The sequence below is a fragment of the Oryzias melastigma genome, linkage group LG13, assembly GCF_002922805.2.
Source record: "Oryzias melastigma strain HK-1 linkage group LG13, ASM292280v2, whole genome shotgun sequence".
In the NCBI taxonomy this organism is placed as follows: domain Eukaryota; kingdom Metazoa; phylum Chordata; class Actinopteri; order Beloniformes; family Adrianichthyidae; genus Oryzias; species Oryzias melastigma.
The window spans coordinates 22,309,900-22,322,394 of NC_050524.1; the positions used below are offsets into that span (position 1 = coordinate 22,309,900).

A 12,495-nucleotide genomic window follows, 5' to 3' on the forward strand; every position below is an offset into this window, starting at 1 on the left:
GCTTGTGCGTGTGTGAGTGCGTGGGAGAGGGGGAGAGCATCATACTGTTGAGCTCGGAGATGTTGGCGGCGAAGCGGTTGACCACGCAGCTGATCTGATCCATCAGCGAATTCTGCACCACAGGGGGGTGGTCGTCCATGGCAACCAAGCGGTTGTCGCAACCCGCCGCTATGGAGCCGCTGCTGGATGGTCCGCAACTGCTGCTGCTGCCCACGCTGCTGGAGTACTTTGGAATAGAGGCCATCTGAGGCTCGTCTCCCAGGTTTGCTGCTATCCTCTGGCTGACGGTGCTGATTGGTGAAGGCGTCTGGGGCTGGTACGTAATGGAGTAGTGCTCCTCCACCTCCGACAGCTCATAGAGGGTTTTATCGGTGCTGCTGTCGGCATGAGTGGGCAGGGAGGACAGGGAGGGGAGGGACGGGAGCGGTACATGTGGCGGCAGGTCGGACCCGCTGCAGTACCGCTCCTCTGAGGTTTTGGAGAAGGGCTTAATGACTGCAGTCTGATTGTTCTCTTTCTTCTTGATGTGGAAGGATAGCCGCTGCCAGAGGTGGTTACCCCGTGAAGTGGTGCGCTCCGTCTGGGCCCAAGACACTGATTTACCGTTGGAGCTGCACAGGAAAAAGGGAAGAAAACAGGGAGGGAGGGGTTTAATAGGAATAAAACTTCACTCTCCCTTCACTACACTGCAGTACGCAATCTGAAAAGTTGAGACATATTTTACAAATTATGAATCAAAACAAACAAAATAATAATAATAATAAACTTGAAATTTTACAATTTTCTTCAACAAACTTCATAATAGTTGCAGTGTTTGGCTTTGTCCTGGTGAAAGACACAAGACTTTTCCAGAAACAGATTTTGTCTGAAGGGGGACAGATGTTGCTCTAAAACCTTCAGATACCTTTCAGCAATCTTGGTTTCTTCCAAAACATGAAAGCTGCTTGCACCCTTTAACCTTCAGAATAGCTGGTTTAAAGCAGAGCTGATAACATTCTAAAAGTTTCTTCTCTTTTTTTAACTCAAGGTTTGTGATAACCCCCATAGATCATTGCATTTGGACCATGGAAATGCAATATTTAAACAGTTCACTCAGAATAGGACACCACCTCATTCTTACAGTGAGTCTAAACATGTTTTTTTTTCATACATGATAGAGCTTTAAGCCTTAGTCATATGCATGAGGTAAGAGGAGGTTGATCTGCAGGTTTTTGGTTATCTCAAGTCATTACTTAAGGTGTGATTACTGGCCCCTACTGACTGTGCACTTATTTTTATCATAGAATTTTGACAAAATATATTTTTATTTAGAGTAAAATATTGGAAGTTATTTAAGGTTTAAGTTGATTTATTCTGGAATAATATTCCTTCCTTTTTATTATTAATAATCATGTCAAAAAGTTACAGTTTTAAAGTTTTAAAAATTGCCATTCTGCTAGCTTTTTGGACTATTTTGGCGTATACTAATGTTATTTCAGGCTATTTTGGAGTTTAGCTAATATTTCAGCTATACACTAGCTGTTTTGGCTAATTTAGGCTTTCTTCAGTTTTTTAAGCTATTTTGAACTTTAGCTATTTTTACAGCTACATGCTAGCTGTTTTGGTTAACCTAAGTCTTTCTTATTTTTATTTTTTTTAGGCTAATTTGGCATTTAGCTAATATTTTAGCTGGCTACCAGCTTCAGCGTTTTCAGCTATCAGCTTTAGCATTTTTTATATCAATAGTCCCGTTTCCATTAACTCTGAAATTTCGCAAATTGGAATTTCGATAATAAATTCTCCTAATGGAAACACCACAATTAAAAAAAATCTGGCATTTTTTGAAGAAATGTTTTTGCAGGATGGTGGCTAGCATAGCGATTGCTCCAGCTCCATGGGCTCTGCGGTGGGCTGGCGATCTGTGGGTGTATCCTGCCTTCACCCAACAGTAACCGGGACAGTCTCTGGCAACCCAGCAGGTTAAGAAAATGGATGGAAGTTCAGGAAGAAAATCCTTTCATTGAGCGGCCATATTTGATGATTTTTTTTCTACCCCATCACTGAAAACGGCACATTCCCAAAGTGTCAGCCTGATTGGTCAGCCGCATCAACCAATCACTGACTTAGCTTTGGCATTCACACCAGCCACATCCGGTGTGAATGTCCGATGAGGCTTTAGTTGGTATCTCCCAATGGTTCTTAGAATTATGTTTACTGTCAGGCTCATTCATGACACCAACATAACTGAACCATTTACTGATTCTGAGTCACCTGGGGTCTTGAAGGACCAATAGAAATTCTTGTTTCACACAGAATTCTGATTTCTTTAGTTTCTCTTAATCTTTTGATGATCTTCTGCTCTTGAAGTATTTAGATGGAAAATATTTTTGCACTTTGATGTATCATAATCCAAAGTTCTGCCCAATTTCTCAGACTTAAAAGATTTCAGTCTAATTAAAAAAAATGTTGAGTGAATCTTTTAACGTTTTGTTTGTTTCACTGTCCTCTATTTTGAAACCTGTAGCTGTTATCAAGTTTGAAGTAAACTCATTAGGTGCACAAATACATTTGTTTTTTTCTTTGTGAATGACATGCTGCCTTGTGGGATTTGACACTTACTTAGTTTCATACTATTCGAATGTAAAAAGTGTACCAACTTATGAGTTTTAGTTTACTATTATAACTAAAAAGTCTCTTACTTTTTACATTCATTCTGTTTCCTTGCCTGACTCAACACACAAACTGTCTCTCATTTCTGTTCATCACATTTCCATCCGTTCTCCGAGTCACCTTTAATCTCCCTTTCATCTCTTTTCTCTGCTTTACTCCCGCCTCTGTGATCCGTCCTTCGCTGCACCTCCATCCTTTTGTCAGGTTAATTAGTGTGATTAATCTATAGAGGAAGTCCTGATTAAACCTCACACCCCTGTGACTGGAGGTGAGGCGAGTCCCTTTGGACACACGGTGACACATACACAATGTGAGCGATCCCCAGACACAATGACACACACAGAGGCCGTGGCAGGACGTGGTTTGAATCCACGCATCGGTTGAATGTCGTGAAAAGTGTCGAGAAAAATGTGCTGGAGTCGTTAAATCAGAGTTGGACTTGGTTGTTCTTCAATTCACAGTCCTCAGATCAGAGGCGGACGTTTGTCTCTTATAAAGGGAGTTGAACCCAAGAATTGGATGGTGTTTTGAGAAGAAATTGTTTCGCCCCCTGTGAACTCAGACAACCTGATGGCGAATGCCCCCCACTCACAGATGACAGGGGCTGCAGAAGCTGGAGGAGACGGAAGCAAACAAAGTCATTTCTGGCACTTCCTATGAGCGTGATTGAAGTATTGCTTGCCAGGCAGGGTGAGCTGAAGCAATCTGCTGACAAACAAAACGGTGTCCTTTCCCTCCGCGGATCGCCTCGCGTCACTTCGCCTGAGTGATTTGATCATTATGCTAAGACGGGCAGCTAGAGCTGTCATTTTGTCGCTTTGTTCACACCGACCTCCTTCTTAGGTCTCTTTTTTCATATCTTCCTCTGTTCACCTCTTTCCCTTCATGCATCCCTCCTCCTTCTCAGTTCTCTAATTTTCCAGCTCCATTTGGCAATTTTCCCCCAGTTCATTCAGAGGACAAAGAAACAGTCAGGCAGGCTCTGAGGAATACAGAGACTTGATCTCTCATAGACTTTAAACACACTCAGAAGCCATAAATAATCTCTAAGTGGGGTCATTAGTGCGTCTGCGACTGAAATGGAGGTGGAAGTTGGCATTGACCTGGCCAGCAGGCCCCCGGGTGCACACACGGACGTACCTGAGTGTCTCTGCGGTGGAGCCTCTGCGTTTCCAAAGGTTCACCAGGCTGGAGGAGCGGCTCGCAGCAGAGGACGATTTACCGTCGCCCACATGCATGCGCACCACTGTGCTGGTGGTGAAGGCACTGCGCACATTACGCTCTGGTTTGGCCAGAATGATGTACACCTAACAGCAGATACAAGATGTTCTTTAAATAAGAAATCAAGACAGGTTGGATTTTTAATGAATGTTTCTATAGCATGGAACAGTTTAATACTGGAGCTTTAGCATCCATCCATAAGAACAGTTGTGACTAAGGATTTGCACATTTTTAAAGACCTAGATTACAAATGGAAGCAGAGAAATCCACAAAAGAATTTTTTAAAACGCCTCACCTTGGGTACAAACATGCAGCAGAGAGCCACCGTGGCACTGAGGCTGACGCTGAAGCACATGGTGATTATTTTGTAGTTGGAGCCAAAGTAGATGGGAACAAACGCCAGCCATATAATACAGGTGGTGTACATGGTGAATGCAATGTACTTGGCCTCGTTAAAATTGGCAGGAACATTGCGGGTCTTAGAAAAGAGAAAAAAGGAAAGACAAGCATCGTTGGATATCATTGATTATTTGTTTTGTATCATAAAAGAAAAAAGATAAAAAATTATGAACATAAGTTCAGTCTATTTGTCACTCTGTGTAGTTTGTAAAATATTTAATCCAATATGTAAATGCTAATACAGTGTTTCCTCACTGGTTTATGCTGCAGTTGGGTTATTGCAGTGCTGTATTTTACTTTTTTAGACAAAAAGGTCTTGTCATAGCTACTTTTCATTAATGTTTGTGTTGCTGGAGGTAACCCAGCCAGTACCTTGAAGGCATAAAAGGTGCAGCTGAGGATGAGCAGGCCGTTGTATCCCAAGGGGGCCACAACTCCAAGGTTAGTGGTGTTGCAAATCAGGTTGACCTGCCGGATGCTGGGGTAGTCGTGGATCACCTGGACATACAGAGAGAAGCACTCGAATGGCTGACTGGACCAATGCTGTGCATGTAATTTTTTTTTTCTCATAAACGCCTGCTTTCTACAAAAACTCAACCAAAGAATTTGAAAAGACACAATCAAGATATGAAGTTTGGTGCAATCTAATGCTATTAAGCACAGATTTCTGTATTTTTAAATGTTTTTGTGCTATAAATAGTATATTTGTGTATCTAATGACCTCAGAATTGGCATAAATTAACCTTATAATGAACAAGATGAAGACTCAACTGTGTCGTGTGAAAAAAGAAAAATAAAAGAAATTTAGTAGCCTTGTTGTTTGAAAGAATCTAAAAAAAATTAGACTATATGTGTCAAAATAATCTGATTACAACTGGCTAAAATAAAAGGAAAGGACATTTGAGAAGAATATGATAATTTAAAGATATTTGAAGTAACAAATCCTACTTGATCTACTTTTATTTTGAAGGGCTGCTGCAAGCCACAAAAACAGTCATTTAGCTTTTTAGAAGAGTAATCCTCAGAAACTGCTAATGTGAGCTCCAGGTTGGATCTTTTCTTGAGAAAAAAAACTGTTTGGACATGTTTGGTTGTCAAAAAATTTAATTTCAAACAATGTTTTCACGGACTGGCCCGTTGCATCTGTTTTTTTTTTTTTTTTTAGCTTCCAGTTTCCCTCATCTTATGAGGATAAAGTTTATTTTCATTTTCTGTAAAATATCTGCAGCTGATTTAAAACTTTTTTTTTTTGGACTCTACATTTTGTGTAGGAACCATTAAAATGTGATATAGCAGGCAGCCTTCAGTCTCCTTTTTACTTCACTAAAACTGGTATTTTATAAATATAATCATAAAACGTGAATTCTCCATTTGAACAACTTTATTAGCAGCATCCTCGTAACATTAGACAGCTGGATGCTGAATATTAGGCATTATTGTTATGGTGTTGGGGAATAATTGTCACAATAAATCCACATTTGGAGTAAAGACTCCTTTTTTTGTCTGTTAAATGCAGCTTTCTTTTATTTTGAAGTTAAAGGGTCTTCTTCTGTTTCCTCACTGGATCTTTTCTATCAAAAAAACATTTTCAAATACATTTGCTTTTTTTTTGCTAACTTTTCTAGCTTGGGGGTTTTGATGTACTATTTGGAGGAGTTCAATGTGTTGAAGAATCCAGTAGTTTTCCAGAATAAAACTTCCTTCAATATCAAGGTGGACTGGTGTCGGTCTATGATGTCGGTCCAAGGGGTTAGGAACCACTGCTATTATATGCCAAGGAAATTATGTAGTAAAGCAAACCTGTGACTTTCAACAAATTGCAATTATTTGGTACATCTTGAATGTGTATGAGTAAAACAACAAAACCACAAGATTTAAGGTAAAAGTCCCACTTAAGTTGAGCTCAACAGAGAGTGCAACTGCAATAAAAACATATTAAGCAGATAGTATTTTTTAAAACATTCAAATGTGACCTAGAAGAATAAAGACTTCCTCCAACGTATTACTTTCTTCTTGCATTTGCTTTTCTGTGATGGAGTTAGCCTTCTGCTAAGTCCCTCAGCTCACCTCAGGATTCTCCATAATGAAAAGAGCCACGATGATGCTCAGCTGGAGCAGAATGAGGAGGAAGGCAATGATGAGTTGAGCACAGGCAGACATGAATCGAGGTTTCTTTGTGCAGATCTTCTTTTTGCTTCCTGCCAGGATCCGAGCGATGCGGTTTGTCTACGGTCGGATACCACACACCATCATCACAAACAGCATTTTAAACTCTGAATGTTTTGATCAATGTGTTGGCATTATAGATGTTCTAGCTCTAGTTCTCTGACTCCATCCTCACCTTGGTGACGAGTGCGGAGTAGCTCATGGCAGGTGATAATCCAATTCCCAGTCGTTGGAGGTAGCAATGAATGACGTGGGGTTTAGCGATGAGAGTGAAGGTACACAGGTATCCGAGGCAGATCCCTGCCAGGATTATGTAACACAGCTCCCTGCTGGAGGATTTCACAACTGGAGTGTCTCGAAACCTTAAAACACATTCAAATGAAAGAAAAAAATGCAAAAATTAATGCATGTTTGAAAACAATGTTTTTTTTTGTTAAAAATAAAATGTGTTTTATAAAAAGTAGAATTTTGCTCTTATAAAGGACTTGTTACCGAATGAAGACGGCTGTGACAAAGAATGTGGCCATGAGACCGAGGCAGGCAAAGACCACCGCAGCGATGGGCTCGGGGTCGCCCCAGCGCAGGTACTCCACAGGTATTGGGTCACAGCCTGGGGGGACGCACAAAACATGTTAGGATGTGTCTTCAATTCAACTTTTGAACTTATTTCTCTCCATTCATTACTGCACACATGGACAATTATTTGATATCTTCTTTATTTGCTTAGTTTTAACTTTCAAGAGTTTAATTTGCACTTTAGACCATTATGAGTCTGATTCCAAAAAAATGCATTTGAGTTGATTTCTCCCTAACTACAACCCAGTAGGAGCCACAAAGTCTTCATTCAACCTTTAAAAAAAAGACACTTATTTGTATTTATGCTATCATTTTGCATGAATGAAACACAAACATTAAAAGAAAATAACCTTTTTTAACACTTGACAGAAGTTCCTTTCAAAATAAAAGACACTGTCACATATGATCATCTCAGTAAAAGCAGTAGTAGCAAGAGTAATGTCAGCAGTGATTAAATAAAAATGGTTAATTTCATGGTTGTTGGTGCATCTCTGCCAGAAATGTAAATCTAACAAACCAAAATGAAATCTGAGCTAATAAAGTCACCCCTGCCATATTTTTTGAACACACTTAAAATTCCTTAATTTTTTTCAAAAATAGAAAATGTGCTTAATGTGCCTTAATACCTGTTTTGCTTATTAATATCCACTGATTTTTTTTAAGTACAGGACGCACAAAAATATGTCAAAATGTTGTAGTTCAACTTGTGAAACATTCTGTCCTTCACCTGTTTGTAAATAAGTTAAAGTTTAAGTTACTTTATTTACTTTTTTTCCCTTTTACTACTTTCTCACTTCGTTACAGTTCCCCTTTAACATTTGGAACCTTTTTTTTTTTTTTTTTAAATAAAAGAACCACAATGGAGGGATAAAAGAGCCACATGTGGCTCTGGAGCCTCAGGTTGCAGACCAGTCCTACAAAGTGTCTCCCTCATTATGCATATTCTTTTGCTGCTTTCTTTTGTTGTCTTTAATTCCATACTTGACTGCTAAACTGGTGCCTCAGTTCCTCCTTTTCATCCGTCTTTCTCCCCTTATATACATCTCTTATCTCTCTACATCCTCTTCACTAATTTCCTTCCTCTATCTATAATGTTTTCACTGGTAAGGAGATAAGGAGTGATTAATTAAAAGGACAAAGTGGGTTTGACTGCTGTGGACCTGCTGAAGAATCTGCAGGTCCTAGAAACTACAGAAGAGCCAAAGCAGCAGAAAAATGATGAACCACCTTAAGTTAAGAGCTGGTGTTCAACGCTACTCAGTAAACAAGGAGTTTGCTGAATGACTTTTGACCCGTGTGCGTTTATGTCTTACGGGTCAAAAATGACCCACCCTAGCAAAGCCCTAAAATAAAGCAATTTATTGAACTTTATTGTGTTAACATTGTGCATGCTGAAACAACCTGCAAAGTTTCTACGTCACAAATGCAATTTCATCTGCTCTTGATTCACAACGATTCAAGTAAAAATACTCAGAAATGCAATTTTTAGCTTAATTTTCTTTATAGATGCCCTCCATTATCAGAAAAATGCCACAAGAATACATTAGAAACACCATTTCCATCCGAGTGGGTCTTTGCTACAGACCGAAGTGATCGGGCCGGTTGGTCCAGACATGGTGGAGAGGCGCAGATAGACTTTCTGCTCATTTTCACTTTCCTGGTTGCTTCCTTGCACACACAGTCGTGCTCACACACCCAATGGCAGAGCGCCGCGAATTACCAACAGAGGCAGGGCCACAGAACAGTCATTAAAATGATTTGAGTGTGGTAATTAAATAACTGCAACTCTAACATCATCAGCTAAGTTTATTAAATCAGTGCTGGGATTGGATCCAGGGGCATAAACTCGGGATTCAGGAGCATTTCCTCAAAAAGCCTGGGTGCTGACAGCACAGTGTGTCTGTATATGAGTCTTTATTGTGTGGCTTTGGGAATATATTACATTAAATAACAAGCATGGCAGTGAACTGATGATACTAGTTGATATTCGTTTCTAAAAGTAGTGGACATCGACAGGTTAATATTTCATATTTTTTGTCTTTTTACCACAAATACAATTGAAGTAGAAAGTATGTGAAACCTTTGGGGGCATTTTTTTAAATCTCAATCTCAACCACAACGATGGTGTAAAACATTGCCCTCTTAAATCAAACCAATTTATGTTCATATTTTTATTGAACACTATTATGTGTCAAGTTAAAACCAAGTAATTCCAAAGGGTTCATATATTTTCTCCTGCAGCGGTATTTACCTCAAAGATGAGAATCTGAGCACTAGATTAAATTCATTTGTGGAGTAAAAAGAAAAAGAAGCACAAACTGATTATCAATATGTTATAAAGCAGCTGAGGACCAACCTCTTGAAGCCTTTGAATTCCTAATTTTGGATCCTTGCTAATTTTGGATTTCACCAGCTGAGTAAACGTTGGGTAAAACACGGGTTACAGAGTCCAAATCAATAGATTGACTGACTTCTTCCTTCCTCAGGTTGCTAATTCATTTAGATAGGGTCAGATGGCTGTTCTTTTAGAGACATCTTTAGCGGTTGATAAAAGACAAGTGAGTTACCGACGTCACTGACCACAGACTGCAGTGGTAGTGAGGAGTGCAGCATCCTTCCTCCTGATGGGATTTCCTGATGCAGTGGGAAAGAAGCTTTCTCTGGGTCAGTGGGGCCACCGCTTAATTAGTTGACAGATGTTTCAGAAGATTGGGTTTGAGTAGATTCAGGAACTGCGTGACCACAGCACGGAGGGAAGAAAAGCCACTTGGAGAGTCCAGCCCTCCTTTTAAAGTTTGGGGACAAACTCTCTCAAACACTCGCCGATCAGCGGAGAGGCTCAAATCCCAAAGCTAATCCTCCCGTTTTCCTGCTTTCCCCATCATCGACTGCTTCTCAGAGCCTCCACTTATCTGTGTGCCTCCTGCTCCTTCCCATTTTCTAAATTCTCCTCTCACACTTCATGCTTTAAGACACTATTTTGCCAGATTGTGCCCTGTTGCAGTTCGGAAAACCCATCCTTCAGTTTTCTATGGTTTTGTTGGAAATTGACCTCTCAAATCCTTTGTTCTTTCTTTATTTTCCACTCAGCGCCTCTTTATGTTTAATCTTTTCATCTCTCATGCTCACAGCCCTCTTTGGTTTGAGTTAAAGCAAAGCGATCGTAATAAATTCTGCTGGTGGATCGAGGCTGGGCTCCTCTTCCATGTAGCACCACACGTGTGCTTCCAGGAACAATTGTTAGTGAAATGAGACACCTGCAGACCAATAAAAGAGTGATCTCCAGCACGTCCTCACATCGCCTTCACACTGCGTCTCAGTTTAGGGTTGCGTGTTTTTTTTTCCTTTGCCACAGAACATTCATTTGAATTTTGAGCAGAGCTTGCTTCATGTTTTAATCATTGAGCCTGGTGAGGACCGAGCACGCTCAATAATGAGCAGCTGAGAACACAACAAAGCATTATCCCAACACTTCTGCTGCTGTGAGAGGAAATTCATTTCTAGTCCAACAGCAATGTTTTGAAATGGAAAATCCAAAGGTTTTATTAACCTGAAACAATTAAAGCACTTGTGTCCGTGTTGTTGACAAATGAATGAGATGAGAGAGAGAAGGGAGGAGGACAGGGAGGATGGAAAGAGACGTGGCCAATAAAATGTAGGGATAGTGTTTTTGTTTTGACTGTAGTCGCTGTTGGAAGACTACATAAAGTGTCAAAAAAACAAAAAGAACTCTCATCTGAATGAAACGTATGTTCACACTTTTTGGTTTTCTTGAGTTCTGTACTCTTTTTTTTCCACTGTAATTGTTCTTTTTAGGTCTTTGAAGGATTCTAGAATGAATGTGAGTACATTATTACATGAGCTTGCATCTTCAGACAATACGCATTATATGATTTTCTATCAGAGAAGACCAATAAATGCACATGTTGCTACAGAATCAGTCAACTGAACAGGTTAGAGAGGATAAACTGTTAGATCAAACAATGTCATGGATCACACATATAAGATGGTGATCTACAGGTTCTTGGATCCAGATCCATGCAGGGTAGTAGAGAGGTGAGGTTACATTTTAAGGGGAGCACAGGTGTGTCTTTCAGTTCCCTTGGGGGTCATGAAATGGAACGTACCATTGTTGTTCCTGTGGTAAGTGTATCATGAAGTCTTCGTAAGGTTAATTGAAGTTGTACCCACTTATGACGTACAGGTGATGCTGTCATGGTGCCCTTAGACCACACTCTAGTTATATAAGGTGTGAGTTCAACATTTACACATGGGGTGTACACATGATACGTAAATGCCTGTAGGACGATTGTTGGATGTCCATACAAACAACATTCTGATTGTCTAATTTCCTCATTTCTTACATGCAAGGAGCACAAAATTATGTGAACAGCACTAACAGGGTCCTTATGTTGTAAACAGGATTTAGGGGGGTTAAAAACATGAAAAATCCATACTACGTGCCTGAATCTTACCTACTTTACCCTGACCCCAGGCTCCCACTGCAAGCGTTACAGCTCCGATGCAACCGCCGGTGTCTTTACGTAACTTTAAAAATGCGTTTTTGCTTTACGGGTTGACCGAGTGGTCTATGACCTTAATATTTGTGCGGGTCACCTGAGTCCATACAGGTTTGCCCATATTTTTCTTGCAGACAACCCATATCCACCCATAGGGGCAGTTGTGACTGAAATATAACATTGTTAAATGATTAGGAACATTGCAATAATTAGATGCAATACAAACAATGTGTCAACAGAAACAAGAATATTGGTTCTGCAGGCTTTAGTCTTGAGTTGCTTGGACAAGTGCAGCCAAAAAAGACCTTAACAATCATCATTGTCTTTGGATGGTGCAGAATAGGCTGCATGACTGGCTCTGGGTTGTCCTTTCAGGACTAACATCAACTGGATGCATCATGGATGAAAGTAAATGACAGACTTGCATGTAGTCGGGTTCTATCAGTTCAGAATACACAGACCACTTGTAATAGACATGGTTTTAACACAAAAAGAGCCTGTAATGTTACTTTTACTCTTCCGTTGCAATGAAATAATGCCGTTAACCCTCTGGAACCGACAGACGTCCTCAGGCGTCCTGCTGTGCAGCTGTGAGATCAGTGTGTTAAAACTGTCTAAAATGAACTTTTTTATGTTCTGTAACTGATATTTTATTGAATTAAAGGGAGAATATGGAGCTTAATTGCAGTTTTTCGACAAAATCAATCTTTTATTTTAACAAATGAGGCGGAAGACAGACTTTGATCCAACGGCTGCAAGGCAGAGCAGTGCCCTGGAGAAAATAGGAGCTGTCTGCTATTAGAAATCCCACAAGGAGGAAACTAACCATAATTATTTTTTGGAATTGGGGTCCGACATGAGTTTACTACAACAACAATTACCGGCGCTGCCAAAAAAACCACGGATTTCTGCATTTCTCCTCGGAAGTCCCGTCCGCCGCTGTTACGAGAGGCGAGCAACAGAG

The 12,495-nt window shown here is 40.2% G+C and overlaps 1 protein-coding gene across 1 annotated transcript in view; it reads right to left on the reverse strand.

Annotated features, from left to right (window-relative positions):
• Positions 1-12,495, reverse strand: part of grm5b (glutamate receptor, metabotropic 5b) — a gene marked incomplete in the record, with an annotated part of 78,912 nt that overhangs the window by 2,478 nt on the left and 63,939 nt on the right. The window contains 7 exon segments of the mRNA XM_024276568.2: positions 1-611; positions 3,790-3,956; positions 4,166-4,348; positions 4,642-4,767; positions 6,337-6,495; positions 6,611-6,797; positions 6,928-7,045. Coding sequence (XP_024132336.1) covers positions 1-611; positions 3,790-3,956; positions 4,166-4,348; positions 4,642-4,767; positions 6,337-6,495; positions 6,611-6,797; positions 6,928-7,045 — 1,551 coding nt within the window.